Source organism: Eucalyptus grandis, chromosome 9 (assembly GCF_016545825.1).
Source record: "Eucalyptus grandis isolate ANBG69807.140 chromosome 9, ASM1654582v1, whole genome shotgun sequence".
Classification (NCBI taxonomy): domain Eukaryota; kingdom Viridiplantae; phylum Streptophyta; class Magnoliopsida; order Myrtales; family Myrtaceae; genus Eucalyptus; species Eucalyptus grandis.
In genome coordinates this window covers 9,659,537-9,674,771 of record NC_052620.1, presented here as the reverse complement: position 1 = coordinate 9,674,771, position 15,235 = coordinate 9,659,537, and the positions used below count along the sequence as shown (strand labels likewise).

Sequence of the window (15,235 nt, the reverse complement as noted above, 5' to 3'; positions counted from 1 at the left end):
GACCCGGCAACGCCGCTGTTGCGACCTACGGCAGCCCGCGAGCTCCCTCGCCGAGTCCCTGCTGCATCTTCGCTCACCATCATTCTCCTTTCGGCAATCCAGTGCCTGATCTGTTGCATCCCCCCTGTTGCCCAAGTCGTTGCTCCGTTGCCTGCAATCTCGCGTCGTTGTTGCTGCCTAAAAGCCGTGACGCTGCTGTAGACACCGTCTCCGCCACCGCGTCGTATCACCGTGCCGCTTCTGCTGGTTTGCCCGTAAGCTGCGAAGCGCCGACCACCAGCGCGCCCGCTTCGCTTGCGGCTTGCGTCGGTTTGCCTATTGTCCCCCCACGCCCAGTCCACCGCACCAGCGCTGCCGTTCGTAGTCCTTGCTACAACCACGATGACCCGACACTTGCTTGCCGTTCGCCTCCTTGTTGCTCCACCACTACACCTCGCATCGGTTTCGACCTCTGTTTGAGCACCCACAAAGAACCCGCCCGCCGATCACGGTGCCTTTGCTCGCGACTCCGGCGCTACCTTGTCGCTCCGCACCAGCAACACCGAATGCCGGGCGCCTCGGAGCCGCACTCCGCCCTCGCCGATGCCGTGCCACTGCACCACCTCCGCTTGTCCGCTTCACCGCCGCCGAGCCCAACGTCGCGGCGCTTCCCGTGCCGCCCCTCCCGTCCTCCGCCGTGCTCCGCCTCTCTCTTTCCAAGTCCCCTTTAGGTGGCTTTTGTTATTTGTAATTTTTCTTTATTATTTATTTTATGTTATTTTAGTTTATTTTTATTCTTTAAGTTTCAATATTACGTACGGGGATGTGATTTTCATTTTATGCATATTCGACATTAAGCTGCAGGGGTTTGTCCAAAATTATTGTAGTTACTAATTTGATCTGTAAGATGTCGGATCATTTTTAATTACCACTAAATCTCACCAAATTTAAGAATTGCCAAGTGGTGTCGTGATGCCACTAAATATCGAAAATTGCCGAGTGAGGCCGTGATGCCACTAAATCTAGAAAATTGCTAGGTGGGGCCGTGATGAACACCGAATCTAGAAAATTGCTAGGTGGGACCATGATGACCACTAATCTAGAAAATTGCTCGGTGGGGCTGTGATTACCACCAAATCTAGAAAATTTCTCGATGGGGCTGTGATTACCACCCAATCTAAGAAAATTGCTCGATAGGATCGTGATTACCACTAAACCTAGAAAATTGCCAAGTGGGGCCGTGATGACCACCAAATATAGAAAAATTGCTCGGTGGGGCCGTAATGACCACTAAATATAAAAAAAATTGCGAGGTGGGGCCGTGATGACCACTAAATATAGAAAAATTGCTAGCGGGGCTGTGATTACCACGTAATCTAGGTTGTGCCTGTTAGGCCGCAATTAAGAGTTGAGAATGAATAATTGAGATGACCAATGAATGGTCTTGTTGACATATAATCGACTGAGTTGATTGATTGATGATTCTATCTGGCTGGATAATTTCATTGGATGGTATGGTTGTCGGTATTTATTAATTAAACTGACTTGTAGGAAGGAACTAAGGCCAATGTAAGTCCTCTGACCCGTGTTGTGCTTAGACAGCCCTTAGGGCATATTGGCTTCCTAATCGGGTCTTAGGGAGTAGAACTTGTTGAGAGATTGTCTCACTGGTTATTGTATAACCATTTTCAGGTCCTTAGATGGTATTGGGGAAGGACCGGAAGCCCCAAAGTCTAGGAAGGTGGAGATCGAGGAATTGGCAAGCATGTCTGACTAGTGGGTCATAGGACAGTCCCCTTTCTATTGAGTTGATGTTTTGTAACCAGCCTGGCATTGTATATAAACCTATTCGTTTATTAAAAGGCTTGTTTTGGTTTGAAAAAGTTGGCCCTGCTTTTTTATCCCATCGAATTGTTGTTTGGGGATTTTATATCTGCTTCAGCATGCGTATATTAAAATGAATGAGTCGGTGATGCGTCTTGGGACATCGCTATTAAATCGACTAGTGAAGGATGGGCACGTGCTTGGAGGATCGGGGCATGACAGAAACGAGTCGTGACCGCTTGGACTCGGCGGCGTGACGAGGACAATTGGGGCGCCAGTGGCCTCGGTGGCCAAGGCGCAATCAAAGTGGGGAAAACATCGCGGTGGGGGAATCGATCGGCGGGGGGCGATTGGTGGGCGATCGCCGACGGACCGGGGGTCTTACCTTAGCGGAGGAAGAAGGCTTTTGTAAAATTTCGATGAGAATCGGAGAGCTATTGAGGAGAAGGCTTCAACGTCAATACTTTGGAAACGAGAGTCAGTCATCGTGGGTGAATGACGGAGAAAGAAAAAGAGCTTAAGGTTTTTTTGTTTCAGATAAAAGAAATCCTATCCGACCTTATCTCACCCCCTCGGGATTTTTTTTTTTTTTTTTTTTTATATTTGGTTTATATCCCGTCTATATCCAACCTTATCATATCCTAGACAACTACCAAACACGGGATAGGATAAAACATATCCTACCCTGGTTTTATCCGGTTGACCAAACGCAGCCTCAAAGGATTGCTTATAATGCTAGCATTACTCTCTCAATGATAAGTTGACATATGTGATTAGAGGTTCACATTGTCATTCACCTCTAGCTCGATCTGATCAGTTTGAAGTGTGGAACATTGATAGGTGGAGATAAACTGCATGTCTAGAAAGAGTATATAAATCTCATAGACAAGCTATGGGTGATACTCCGTCACCCCTTTGATGTGCAAGCTGGATTAGGAACGACGCATAAAATTTGACAAACAAGAAGCTGCACTTGTGAAATGAACTAGAACAAGATTTGTTTCCAATATCATGTTACAATATCCAATCTAAAACCTGAAATCAATCGGTGAAGGGAAACAAACACACACAAGAATATAAATTTAGGGCCACCCCTGTGAGGTGTAGTACTTTAACATAGCTAATCCATGATTTTAGAGTTTGGATTTCGATTGGCGACTTACCTATAAGAAAAAAAAAAAAAAAAAGGACGCGAGTGCCCCAGATTTTACTAAAATTAGAAAAGTCCTTCAGCTAAAACATTGCTTGATGATTGGTCGTATTCCAAAGTTTGGAAGTATCGGGGAGTCGGCAGATTCCTTACCCAAACCAAAGAAACAACAACCGATATAATCTCTGAATCAATGCGTCAATGAACGGACAAGAAGACATAACGACGGCCGCCCATTCCTTTTGAAGACAAACAGAAAAAACACGCAAGGCCTCTCAGAAGAAAAGTCATCAAAATCTCCGATGGAGAAGTGTGAACCAAAGAGAAAAAGCCACAACCAATGTCAGAGAAATTCTCTCTTTGGCCGCGCTTTTAAACTGTAGATGGGATATGCCATTTCTTATGTACAAGTTTGATATATACAGCGCGTTCCACTTTTACCCATTACTAAGCGGCTTTTTAATTTAGTGTTTAGGTGTATCTCCCTCACCTCAGTATATTCAAGCTAGGAAAGTTCCCGTTGAGGCCAGTGCAGGTGAGCACGTTGGCACGTGAAAGATAAGGTCTACTATAGGGATTCAATTCGATTTGAGTTTGAGTTCCCAGCCTTCTAGATCAGTGCAAGGATTTTGCTTCTGAAAGCAACCTCCAAAGTACATCGAACTTGGGTTTGTGACAAATCCGCGTCGAACAACATTTTCAAGGTCTGCGCAGAAAATTTTAATTTTCATATCATTAGACACCCGGTAAACAACGGGGAAACTTCCCGGTAGAAAGTACAATGTTAACCAATATTTTGTATAATTTGTACCATTTGGTCGTCTAATTTTTTGTACATTTTGTTCCTAATTTTCAAAGTTTGTGCAATGAACACTCAGTTTGAATGGAGTAATTAGAAGAGAATATAAAAAGTTTGGAAGATGAGCTCAAGAGAGAAAAGAAAAGAAAACAAAGAAGGTTTGATCTTATTATTGTTTCGATGTTTATGAAAGAAAAGAAAGGAATGAAGGGAGTTTGATCATTTCATATTTATTCAAAGAAGAGAAAAGAACGAAAATGAATTTTGTTATATCTTTATGACTATTGTATCCTTGTGATTCTTCAAAAATATAATGTATTATAACAAACGTGAATTTTTTGATATTAAGAGTATATTTGGTAACCATTCTATTTTCCGGAACAATTTCTACTCATAAATAATTTTCTTAAATTTTGTTCCCTAGATGAGTTTATGACAATTTGAAAGCATTTAGTAATTGTTCAAAATTTCTATTTCAAAATAGAAATGCATTTTGTATGGCCTCAAATTTCTTTATAACTTAGCATTTCTTTTAACTTTTTAAATAATGTTATTACATTTTTCCTTTTCTTCTCTTTTTTTCTTGTTCCTTCTCTTCTTCTTCCACTAGCCAATCGCCAACCATGATTGGCCAACGAGAGCTAATGAGGTCATTAGCCTCAAGGGAAACTCGCCAAGCCATGACGAGGCTTAGAATGAATATAAATTAAAAATATTAATCCGTCATTTTTTAATATCATTTATTGTTTCAATTTGACAAATTCAACTCTATTTCAATGATTCATAAAATTTGGAGAAAAAAAACAAGCGATCCATATTCTAGACTCGCATATTAGATATGTTGGAAGATGAGAAAAAACTTCGTGGTGAATTGTGTATCACGGGAAGTGGGAGTCAGAAGAGAAGAGAAGACTAGATTTTTCTTCTTTTTCCATTTATTATTTTTATTATTGTGTTTTATTTTTTCACATATATATTTTTTCACCTCTCATTTATTAAATTTTTAAAATTGATCTCAATATCGGAATCACTTGTCGGAAACTCGTATGTTAGAATTCTGACTCGAGTGTCAGAAAGTGTCGAGAAAGTTGACCAGGTGTCGGATTTTTTTACTCGTGTTAACTGAGTGTCCGAGAGTGTCGGACATGTGTCGAAATGTCCGACACGACACGAAGGCTCTTGGAGGGTGTCCGTACTTCATAGCTTTTACAGTGTTGAAATACTCTTCAGTATATATTAATTAATATATAGTGTATGATATTTCTTTGGATTCTAGTTGAAGGGCCCACAAAAAAGCAATAGGAATAAATCTGGCACGTCTCCCTGTCATATATTTACCTATATATGCAATGAACTTATCTCCACCACCATCCGCACCCTACTTCCTTCCAAATAACCACCACCAAAATGGCTTGGATATGGATAACACTCACCTTCGCTTTGATTGCTCATCTCTTATTGCGAGCTTCGCTATGGAAAACAAAGAGCAAGAAGAAATTGCCTCCTGGTCCAAGAGGGTATCCAATTCTTGGAAACCTCCCTTTGTTAGGACAAAACCCTAACCATGATCTTCACAAATTAGCTCAAAAATATGGACCCCTCATGTACTTGCGCCTCGGGTTTGTGCACACGATTGTCGTCTCATCGCCCGAGGTAGCCGAACAATTCCTCAAGACCCATGATCTTGTTTTCGCGAGCCGGCCACCTCATGAGGCCTCGAAGCACATCTCTTACGAGCAAAGGAGCTTGGCGTTCGCGCCGTATGGCCCATATTGGAGGAACATCAGAAAGATGTGCACTTTGGAGCTACTTAGCAATGCAAAAATCAATTCCTTTAAGTCCATGAGAAGAGAGGAGGTCGGCTTGCTTGTGAATTTTCTCAAAGACGCGGCTCACGACCACACAGCCATTGACTTGAGCTCGAAGATCTCTTCGCTAAGCGCCGATATGAGTTGTCGAATGGTCTTCGGAAAGAAGTACATGGACAAGGAGTTTGATGAGAGAGGGTTCAAGGCCGTGATTCAAGAATTCATGGTGTTGGGCGCGACACCGAACATCGGTGACTATGTTCCTTATTTAGCACGATTTGATCTTCAGGGGTTAACGAAACGCATGAAAGCCGTGAGCAAAGTGTTCGATGCCTTCTTTGAGAAGATTATTGACGAGCACATGAAGTCTAAGAAAGAGGAAGGAGAGAGCAAAGATTTTGTGGATGTTATGCTGGGCTTCATGGGATTGAACGAGGGAGAATACCATATCGACAGGCCCCATATCAAAGCCATAATTCTGGTAATTAATCAATTTTTTTGTATCTAGATTAAAGATTATCTCCGGAACCTTAGCTATTCAATTATCTAAGCATACTTCGGGGTGGAAAATTTATTAGAACAGGGATCCCACTAGTTGAGGTTCTGAGTTCAGTAATTAGGGAGCAAAATTGATTCCAAGGTAATTCGATAAATTATAAAAAGAGATTTTAGTATATGGACCATCGTATTGAAACATCTGAAAAGATCTATCATTTCACTTTATAAATCAATTTTTAGGCGAATTTTAATTTTTCAACTGTTATGTCCCGAAAATTTTTATGAAGCATGTGAATTGGTTTCCTCCTCTCATCCTCTCTTTTGTCTAAGATCTGCAAGTCCTAATGGCATTTTCTAAGCAATAATAATTTTTATATTTCTTGTACATAGTTAGCACGAAATGAATTATTACAATATTAATAATCATTACATATGTTTTAACTATAATTTTTCCCCAAGCAGATAGTCTTGTTAGCTTCAACATATGTTGTTGTGAACAGACGGTGTCCACGAATCTTGTAAGCCTGTGTTGTCTATCTACCAGTCAGCCAAAGTGCGTCATATACAAGAAGTAGAAGTTAAGGATCACTACAGAGAAATTATTGTCTCTTCCTTAAGTTACATGTGCTTGTCTCTTTCAAGCACCAGAGGGGAAGGGGTTAATAATGTTTTGTCAACAATGAAACAGAGAGTGCTAGAGACACAGAACTTTTTCATTAATAAGTGATTCATGGTGCATATTTCCATTAGGATTTCAATAAGTTGATTCGTGTATGAAAGGAATAGCTAGTTGAGATTATAATTTTCATCATACAACATAAAAAATGACATGAAAAAAAAAAAGCTGTTTATCTTTTAAATTATCTTAAGTATATTCTTACTGAAATTTCGTACTTATGACCATATAAGTACTTTTTTGATGGATTCAATTGACACATTGTTTTTTTTAGAAAGGTTCTTTAAATTTGCTTGCTAAGTAACTTATTTAGGAAGTTTATCTTTTCAATGCACTAATTTTTCTTGTAACATCCATGACTCAGTCTCTTGTAAATATGCCTGATAAGTGCCATTAAGATACTTGTTATCGTGAATCTCAATATCTGGAAATATATATATATATATATATGTGTGTGTGTGTGCGCGCGCGTGTGTGAATCTCAATATGTTTCTACATGCAGGACATGTTGTTGGGTTCGATGGACACTTCAGCGACAGCAATAGACTGGGCAATGACCGAACTTGTAAGACATCCTAGTGCAATGAAAAAGGTCCAAGATGAACTAGAGAAAGCCGTGGGAATGAACAGAGCAGTAGAGGAATCAGATTTAGAGGGCTTGCACTACTTAGACATGGTCATCAAGGAGACCATGAGGCTTCACCCAGTGGCTCCGCTTTTGCTTCCCCACGAGGCGACTGAGGACTGCACAGTGAACGGCTTCCATATACCCTTGAAGTCAAGAGTCATCGTGAATGTGTGGTCCATTGGAAGGGACCCAAAAGTGTGGACCACTCACAATCCGGGAGAGTTCATACCTGAAAGATTCTTAGGGTTGAGCATGGACGTTAAGGGGCGTGATTTTCAGCTCCTACCGTTTGGGGCAGGCCGCCGAGGATGCCCGGGATGCAGCTTGGCTTGACTGTGGTGCGATTTGTGCTTGCTCAACTCGTACACTGCTTTGATTGGGACCTTCCTGCTGGCATATCACCAAGCGAGCTCGACATGACTGAGGAGTTTGGGCTCACTACTCCTAGAGCTAAGCATTTGGTGGTCATGCCTCAGTACCGTTTGAGTGAGTGAAAGAGAGTTAACTTTTCAATGGATGATTGAGTTCTCAAAAATAAGTCTGATATTATCATGAGGTCTCGTAGTGTTAGTCACCAAATGGATTGCCTACCAATTTGTAATGAAGTTTTAGCTTGATTTTTTGAAGTATTATTATCTGAATGAAATTCAAATAAAGCAATTTGAGACACGCGGAGATTAGGGACTTTTTAATACAATAGAATAACAAACAACTTTTGTGAAGAAAGTTTTCTTAGATGAGCTACACATGATTTTACAAAAATCAGAAAACAAGCAATAATATGTTAGAAAATTGTCAAAACAGCAGGATATTTAGTCATTTTTACAAAGATTTGTCCCATCAAAATAGGTCTAAAAATCACCATATTTTCATACAACAGAGCCAACATATTGAAAAACAAGTTTCATTAAGAGACCAAGTGCAAATCCTTATAAAAAAATAGAACAAAAATGTCAAATGTCTAAAAAAAGAGGTCTGAATTCGATCCCATGTCCAGATTCTGATATAGTTTTTTTTTTAAATAAAAAAAAAAAACAGAAAGTGGTCCAAACGATGAGTGATTTGTGTGAAATTAGCAACATTAAAAACTCTTAAGTGTGCCTTATGACTTCATAGAAGGGCTCGAGTCCAAACTAGGTCGATTTGATGCTCTAAGATCGAGATTTCTAAGAATGCGCATATCTATAGGTAAAAACCAAAACACAAACATGCACTAATAAATCTCAAAATCATTTAAGTAATGCACAAATGGCATGAATAAATCACATGAGGCTTGGGATTATATGTGACAGAAAATTTGGATAATCGTCTAATCCTAAATTGGCATGCAAATGGTCACGTGATGTAAATGATATTACGAAATAATTCAAGATTTCTAATGATATGCTTAGGAATTTTAAGTGTGATGAACACTTTGTGACACAAATTTAATGTGTAAGATGATGCTCAAATGATATGACCTAAACATGTATGCAAACCTTACAACATGCGGTTTAATTGTCAAGAAGGCATGATCACAAGATTTGGTCTCTATGTGCTCCAAATAAACATGGCAAAGTGCATATATGACAAGGTTTTGTTTTAGCATTGACTCCACTGAACGGACATGATTTTAGCCATCTCAAGACGTATAAAAATCCTACATACAAAACATGCAATGAAGAACATTTTTTGTTAAGAGTTCAAAACTAAATGAAATCACATGAGTTATAGCAAAAATGGCAAAATAGAGGTACATATCCAAGCTATATATTGCTGCAGCATCTTTTCACATTAACTCATGCGATTGGTATATTAGACAACATCAACACTTTGCAAATCATGCATCAATTGAATATATACAACATGTATTTTTGAGACTAAAAAAACTCATATATTGACTCAATTTCACCAAAGCACAATTCGGAATAGTGCATGGCAAATTGTCCTATGTTTAGATCTATGCGATTTTGACCTAATTAAATACATTAAAAATCCTGAGAAAATTATAGAACATGCACGAGCCAATTTGAAACAAAACTTGTGAAGTCAAGATTATCAGACCAAAGAAGGCTACACAAAAATAGCAAAATGACATTTCGGAACTAATACAAAACTAAAAATCCATCTAAACTACTGCAAAATCGCTGATCTTTAGACGTGTTTTTCAAGGGTCAAACGACGCTCGATTGGAGCGTACGACCTATTGATTCGAAGCTAACGATGTGTATTCTAAAAGTTAAAGGACTTGAGTTGAAATGAGATCGTTTTGAACCTCATTTTAGCCAAATCGTCAGACCAGTCCTATAGCCACGAAATTGCAGATTAAACTTCAATCAACCACAATCATTCATAATTATTCAAGAACATTCAACTTTAGCAAATCAACGTCCCAATCCATTATTCTAACATCTGAACATAACATATTTACTTAAGATTGAACTTTAGCCCCAGCCGGCTAATTCGGTCTCACTTCATGGGGTTCGAGACTGAGAAATTACCTTTTGATGTGGTTTTTGTTGACTTTGATTGGATATCAAATCAAATCGCCGAAAAGCACACGAATCTCCGGGATCACGATCGGATCATCACAAATCACCAAGGGAATTGGATCGGGCCTGTTGAATTGTTGACTTGAGGCAAAAAACGGAGATCGAGCTCCGACAGCTCGATCCAATTGTCCTTGACCACGGTGAGGTCAAGGACCGCTGGAGCTGTAGTTTGCTAGTGGCTGAGGCTCCTTGAAGCTTTGGCGACTGCCAGATCGAGATAGGACAGAATCGATCCCGCCTAGACCGATTTTGGAGTTTCTAGAGAAGATTAGACCACCAGAACTACTCATGTGGCTTATTTGGCGGTCCTTGGCCATTGCAAGGATGGGGAGTGACTTGGAAAGAGATCGACGGGGTTGCTCGCTCATCGGATCGCCAAATCGGTGGTCAAACCGGTTAAACTCAAACTACTTCAATTGTCGATTTTTATACCAAAGGAAGGAGATCTGCCAATTCTCATGGATCGGCTTGTGAACGGTAGCAATGTTGGTCACCTAAGAGATGATAGAGGAGAGAGTCCCTGAGGGGCTAATCAATAAGAGATCGACCGCCAATTGAAGGCTAGCGATACTCATCAATGGGGGAGCGTAATTTTCAGCCTGTCATACAACAAATACCAAGATTAGTAGATGAAAGAATGAATCAGAGTTTGGTAAAATTTGTAACAATGGAGGAGATCATTGAGGCCATGCATCAATTAGGAGCTAACAAGGCTCCAGGACCAGATGGACTTAATGGGTTGTTTTACCTAGCACATTGGCCAGATCTATGTTAGGGAATTTTCAGCGAAGTACAGAATTTCTTTGAGACGGGACACTTAAATCCCGACATAAATAGAACCCAAATAACCCTCATTCCCAAAGTCCTAAACCCTGAAAAGCTTGAACAATTCCGTCCTATCAGCTTATGCAATTTTATATACAAAATCATCTCCAAAGTCATGATAAATAGACTAAAACCATTAATACCAAGCCTTATCGCTGAAGAACAAAGTGCCTTTGTTGGGGGAAGACAAATATAGGACAATATCTTGATTGTGCAGGAGGTGCTACATAAGTTGAGAACTTGGGAGAGGATGAGTAAATTTCAAGTTGTCCTAAAGCTTGATATGCAAAAGCATATGACCATATTGAATGGGACTTCTTACAAGCGTGCTTGATTAAGATGGGATTTTGTGATCGAGTGGGTCCAATGGGTGATGCAATGTGTGGCCACGATATCTTTTAGCATAAACTTCAATGGCGATCCTCTACCATTCTTCAAACCCACTAGAGGAATTCGATAAGGTGACCCACTTTCCCCTTATCTATTTATTTTGATGGTCAACGTCTTATCCTACCTCATGAAACAAGTTGTAAAGGATGGCACTATAAGGGGAATTAAGCTAAACAGTTGCTGCCCTTATTATCACACCTCCTGTTTGCGGATGACTCAATATTTTTCCTACATGGAACTGTCTTAGAATGTTAGAATTTGGCAGCTATCCTACATCAATATTGTTTTGCAATTGGACAGGCCATTAATCTTAACAAATCAGGAATATATTTCAGCAAGTGCTGTCCCATGAATTTGAGAAGAAATATGGCTGAAGAGTTAAGGGTCTCAGAAATGGTGAAAACAGGGAATTATTTAGGGATTCTCTCAAATTGAGAAGGATAAAAAAAAAAGATATATTTGCATGGATTATTGCAAGAGTGAACATGAAGCTTGAGAGCTAGAAGAATAATTTGATGTCCAAAACAGGGGAAGGAAGTATTGATAAAATCTATAGTGCGAGGCAATTCCACAATATGCAATGTCAATTTTTAAACTCCCTATGTCCATTTGCAAAGCCATTGAAAAGAAAATTGCAAACTTCTGGTGGCGGAATGGCAACAAAGTTGCTGGAATTCACTGGAAAAAACGGGAAAATTTAAAACTTAGAAAGGAGGAAGGTGGGCTTGGCTTTAAAGACCTCTTGATTTTCAACAATGCGATGTTAGGCAAGCAAGCGTGGCGTATATCTCAGCATCCTACTTCCCTTTTAAGCCAAATAATGAAGGGCCTCTACTACCCACAAGGCGATTTTTGGAAAGTTGGTAAAGGATCTCGACCGTCTTGGGGATGGCAAAGTATTATCCTGGGGAGAGACTCAATAGCTCCTCAAGTTGTGTGGATTGTTGGTAATTGACAGACTATCTCAATTAGGGAAGATAAACGGCTAAAAAGCGGAATTATTGGTGGGCCAGCGACAAGAAACGAGCCAGAGAAAGTGGGTGCCTTAATAGATCAAAAGGAAAGGATATGGAATGAGGAAATGTTATGGGAATTATTCGATGAACAAAGAATCAAGGAAATCCTTGCAACTCCAATAGGACTACTCAATACGGCAGATAAAAAGGGTATGGATGAGCACTAAATCAGGGGAATATTCAGTGAAAAGTGGATATATCTACAATACAAGTCAAAGCACTATCCCAGCAAGCACAACAGCATCTTCTTCTCATCAAACACAACCAGAATTTTGGAAATCCCTCTGGAAATCTAACACTACACCTAGAGTTAAGCAGTTTCTCTAGAATGCTTGCCAAAATGCAATCCCTACAGTGGAAAACTTGTATAGAAAGAGAATTGTACCTGATCCACCATGCCCAATCTGCAAAAAAGAAGCTGAAACTATAGAACATGCGTTATTGCTATGTCCCTGGACTGTCAAGTTATGGCGAGAGACTCCCCTGCACATCCAAATTTCAAGACTTGAGTTAACAAGACTAGATGTATGGCTACACTTGAAAAAAGTAGACCCGCGAAGTGAACCCAATTTCAACCTAATTGCCACGACAATGTGGTGCATTTGGAAAGATCGAAACCAGTTTGTTTTTGAACATTACCCCCTGTCTACGCATCAGACCCTGTCCAAAGCAATAGCTCTACATGAAAATTACACGGGCTGCAATAGTAAGCAATCAGTAGGAAAGAACAAAGAGACCTACACGCAGAGATGGAAACCCCCGCCACTGAACGTTTTGAGCATCAACATAGACGCTTCCTTTATCTGAGAGGGAGCCAAAATACCATATCTGGAGTAGAGGGAAGAGGTGGTCGATAACAGAACAATACCTACTCTGGAGGAAGGCAAAGAAGAGGATGAGAACAGGGCTTCTAAAATAGCAACAAATCTGGAGGAGAATAGAGAGGAGGTCCGAAACCCAACTAACCCACCTCTAGGCACTGAAAATGAAGGGAACGACTGAAAGTGGGCCTTCGGCGTCCATGTTGGTGGGTATGACTGAGATTCACTAGATCGAACGAGCATGGTGCCACGAGGTCCCGGCCATACCGAACAACCCCGAGCTAGGGAAGACAAAGGAGAGGTCAAGGAAGGAGTGCCACTATAGAACACGAGCGAGGCGAACTCGGGAGGATCTCGACAATTACTTGGCCGGGTTGAAAAGGAAGGACCGGATCCGGAAAGGGAAAGCGAATGGGCCCGAAACGGAACATTACCAGCCATAGAGGAAAGAGGTGAAGCAGCCAAATACAGAACTCCCGAAATCGTAGTAGATCTGGACGAACACAAAGATGGGATCCGTAATCTCGATGTGAATAGCGAAGGGGTTGATTACAGGCGAGTCCTCGGCGTCTTTGTTGGTGGGCAGGTATGTGAATCACCATATCTAACAGAGCAAGATGGCGAGACCAGGCCACACCGAACAACCCCTGAGCTAGGGAAAAACAGAGGAGGAACTAAAGGGAGGAGCGCCATTGCGTGCATATGCCGTGATTCTCGTGGATGTTTGGTGGATGGCTTTTCGAAGAAAGTAGCGGCTTTCTCGGCGAACAGGCGGAAGCCATAGCTCTCTTAGAAACCCTAGTTTTCTCTCCAAAAGCCCCAACAAAGCTTTCCAAGTACACTTTGACGCTTGATGCTCATGCAAGTAGTTCAGGAAGAGAAAACACCGAATTGGGAAGTGGTAGGGATAGTGGACCGGATCCGAGAGAAAATGAAAAGCTTTTCGGGCCTGTCTTTGGCCCACTGCAGCAGAGATGCAAATAAGCCCGCCGACTAGATTGCAAGAGCCCAACGAGAACACTACCTCCCTCAAAACTGGGTAATCAACCCTCCTATGGCCTTAATCGACTTACTTAGTGCTGATGCTTCGATGTATTTACTTCGGACTTATCTACGTAAATGAAAAGATGATGCATTTTCGACCAAAAAAAAAAAAAAAAAAAAGAATGGTGGCCGAGGGCAAGGTGGTTTGAGAGAGAGAGAGAAGAAAGAGAAATGGGCGAGAAACTAGAAAGATGAGAGAGTGAATTTCGTGCAAATGATGCCCCTGAAAAATTGAGGGAAAATGGATATATATACCCTCTCCAAATCAAGCAATTTTGGTCTGTCAATTCAATTCGACGGTTGAAATCTTGATCCAATTGTTAAAATTCGATTTTAAAGGTTGCATCATGATCTCGAGATGTTGGGTAATCTATCAAGTGGGTTTGATTTGCAAAAACCCGAGCCAAAATCAAGAATTGTGTCAAATTGTTCAATTAGGCATTAATTTGCAATTTGATAAATTCAAGGATCTATTTGTAAAATTTTGAGACATTGAAGGTGGAGAATTGAAATTGACATTAGAAGGATATCGGAACTGGTCATTGGAGGTCGAGAACTGGGTCAACAAGGGCTGAATCGGCCATCCCGCCGGCGGCTAGTCGGCCGGCACGGTTCGATCCGATTTGGTCGATTTTTTATTTGTTCTTGATTGGTTTGGTCCATTTTTGGCCATTTTGCTCATTTATAACCCCCATGGGTTCTAATTTATGCAATTTGGTCCATGAAGGACCAAATTAAAAGGAGATTTATCATTTTTAAGAAGAAGTTGGCTTATTGTGATTCAATTAAGTTAATTAAATCTCATGAACGTGATCTAGAGTCTTTTATTGACATAATTGAATGATTATCATGAAAGAGAATGGGTCAAAACCATGGTTACTTTGAATTGGGCCTAAATGGCTAAACTGGTCAAATTAACAATTTAATGGGCAAAATTGCAAATTAACTAAAATTGAATTCAATTAATGTCACAATCACCCTAGTTAATGAACTATTCATGTGTAAGATCACTTATCGTGTTCGAATTGACTTTGAATTGAAGCGCTCCAGCTTATGTAGAAAATGGATCTACCCCCGATATCAAAATTGAATCTAGATTCATGAAATTAAACTATAACCATGAATGAGTTAATTCGAGTTTTGACAATTGATGCTTAATTGCTTGACTTTCTTATGCTTGGGAGAATAAAATTCTTCAATTTGATAAGTTCTTGAGTGAATTTCTCAAAATCGATTTCTCAAAACG

General features: G+C 40.4%; 1 protein-coding gene across 1 annotated transcript; it reads left to right on the top strand.

The window, feature by feature from the left end:
- Nucleotides 1-5,139: 5,139 nt before the first annotated feature.
- LOC104418286 (cytochrome P450 71AU50) lies at nt 5,140-7,874 on the top strand. Its single transcript, XM_010029573.3, is given in 3 exon segments — nt 5,140-6,041; nt 7,237-7,678; nt 7,681-7,874. Coding segments are annotated over 3 exon segments (1,500 nt in total). The 5' UTR covers nt 5,140-5,159; the 3' UTR covers nt 7,857-7,874.
- Nucleotides 7,875-15,235: the final 7,361 nt, after the last annotated feature.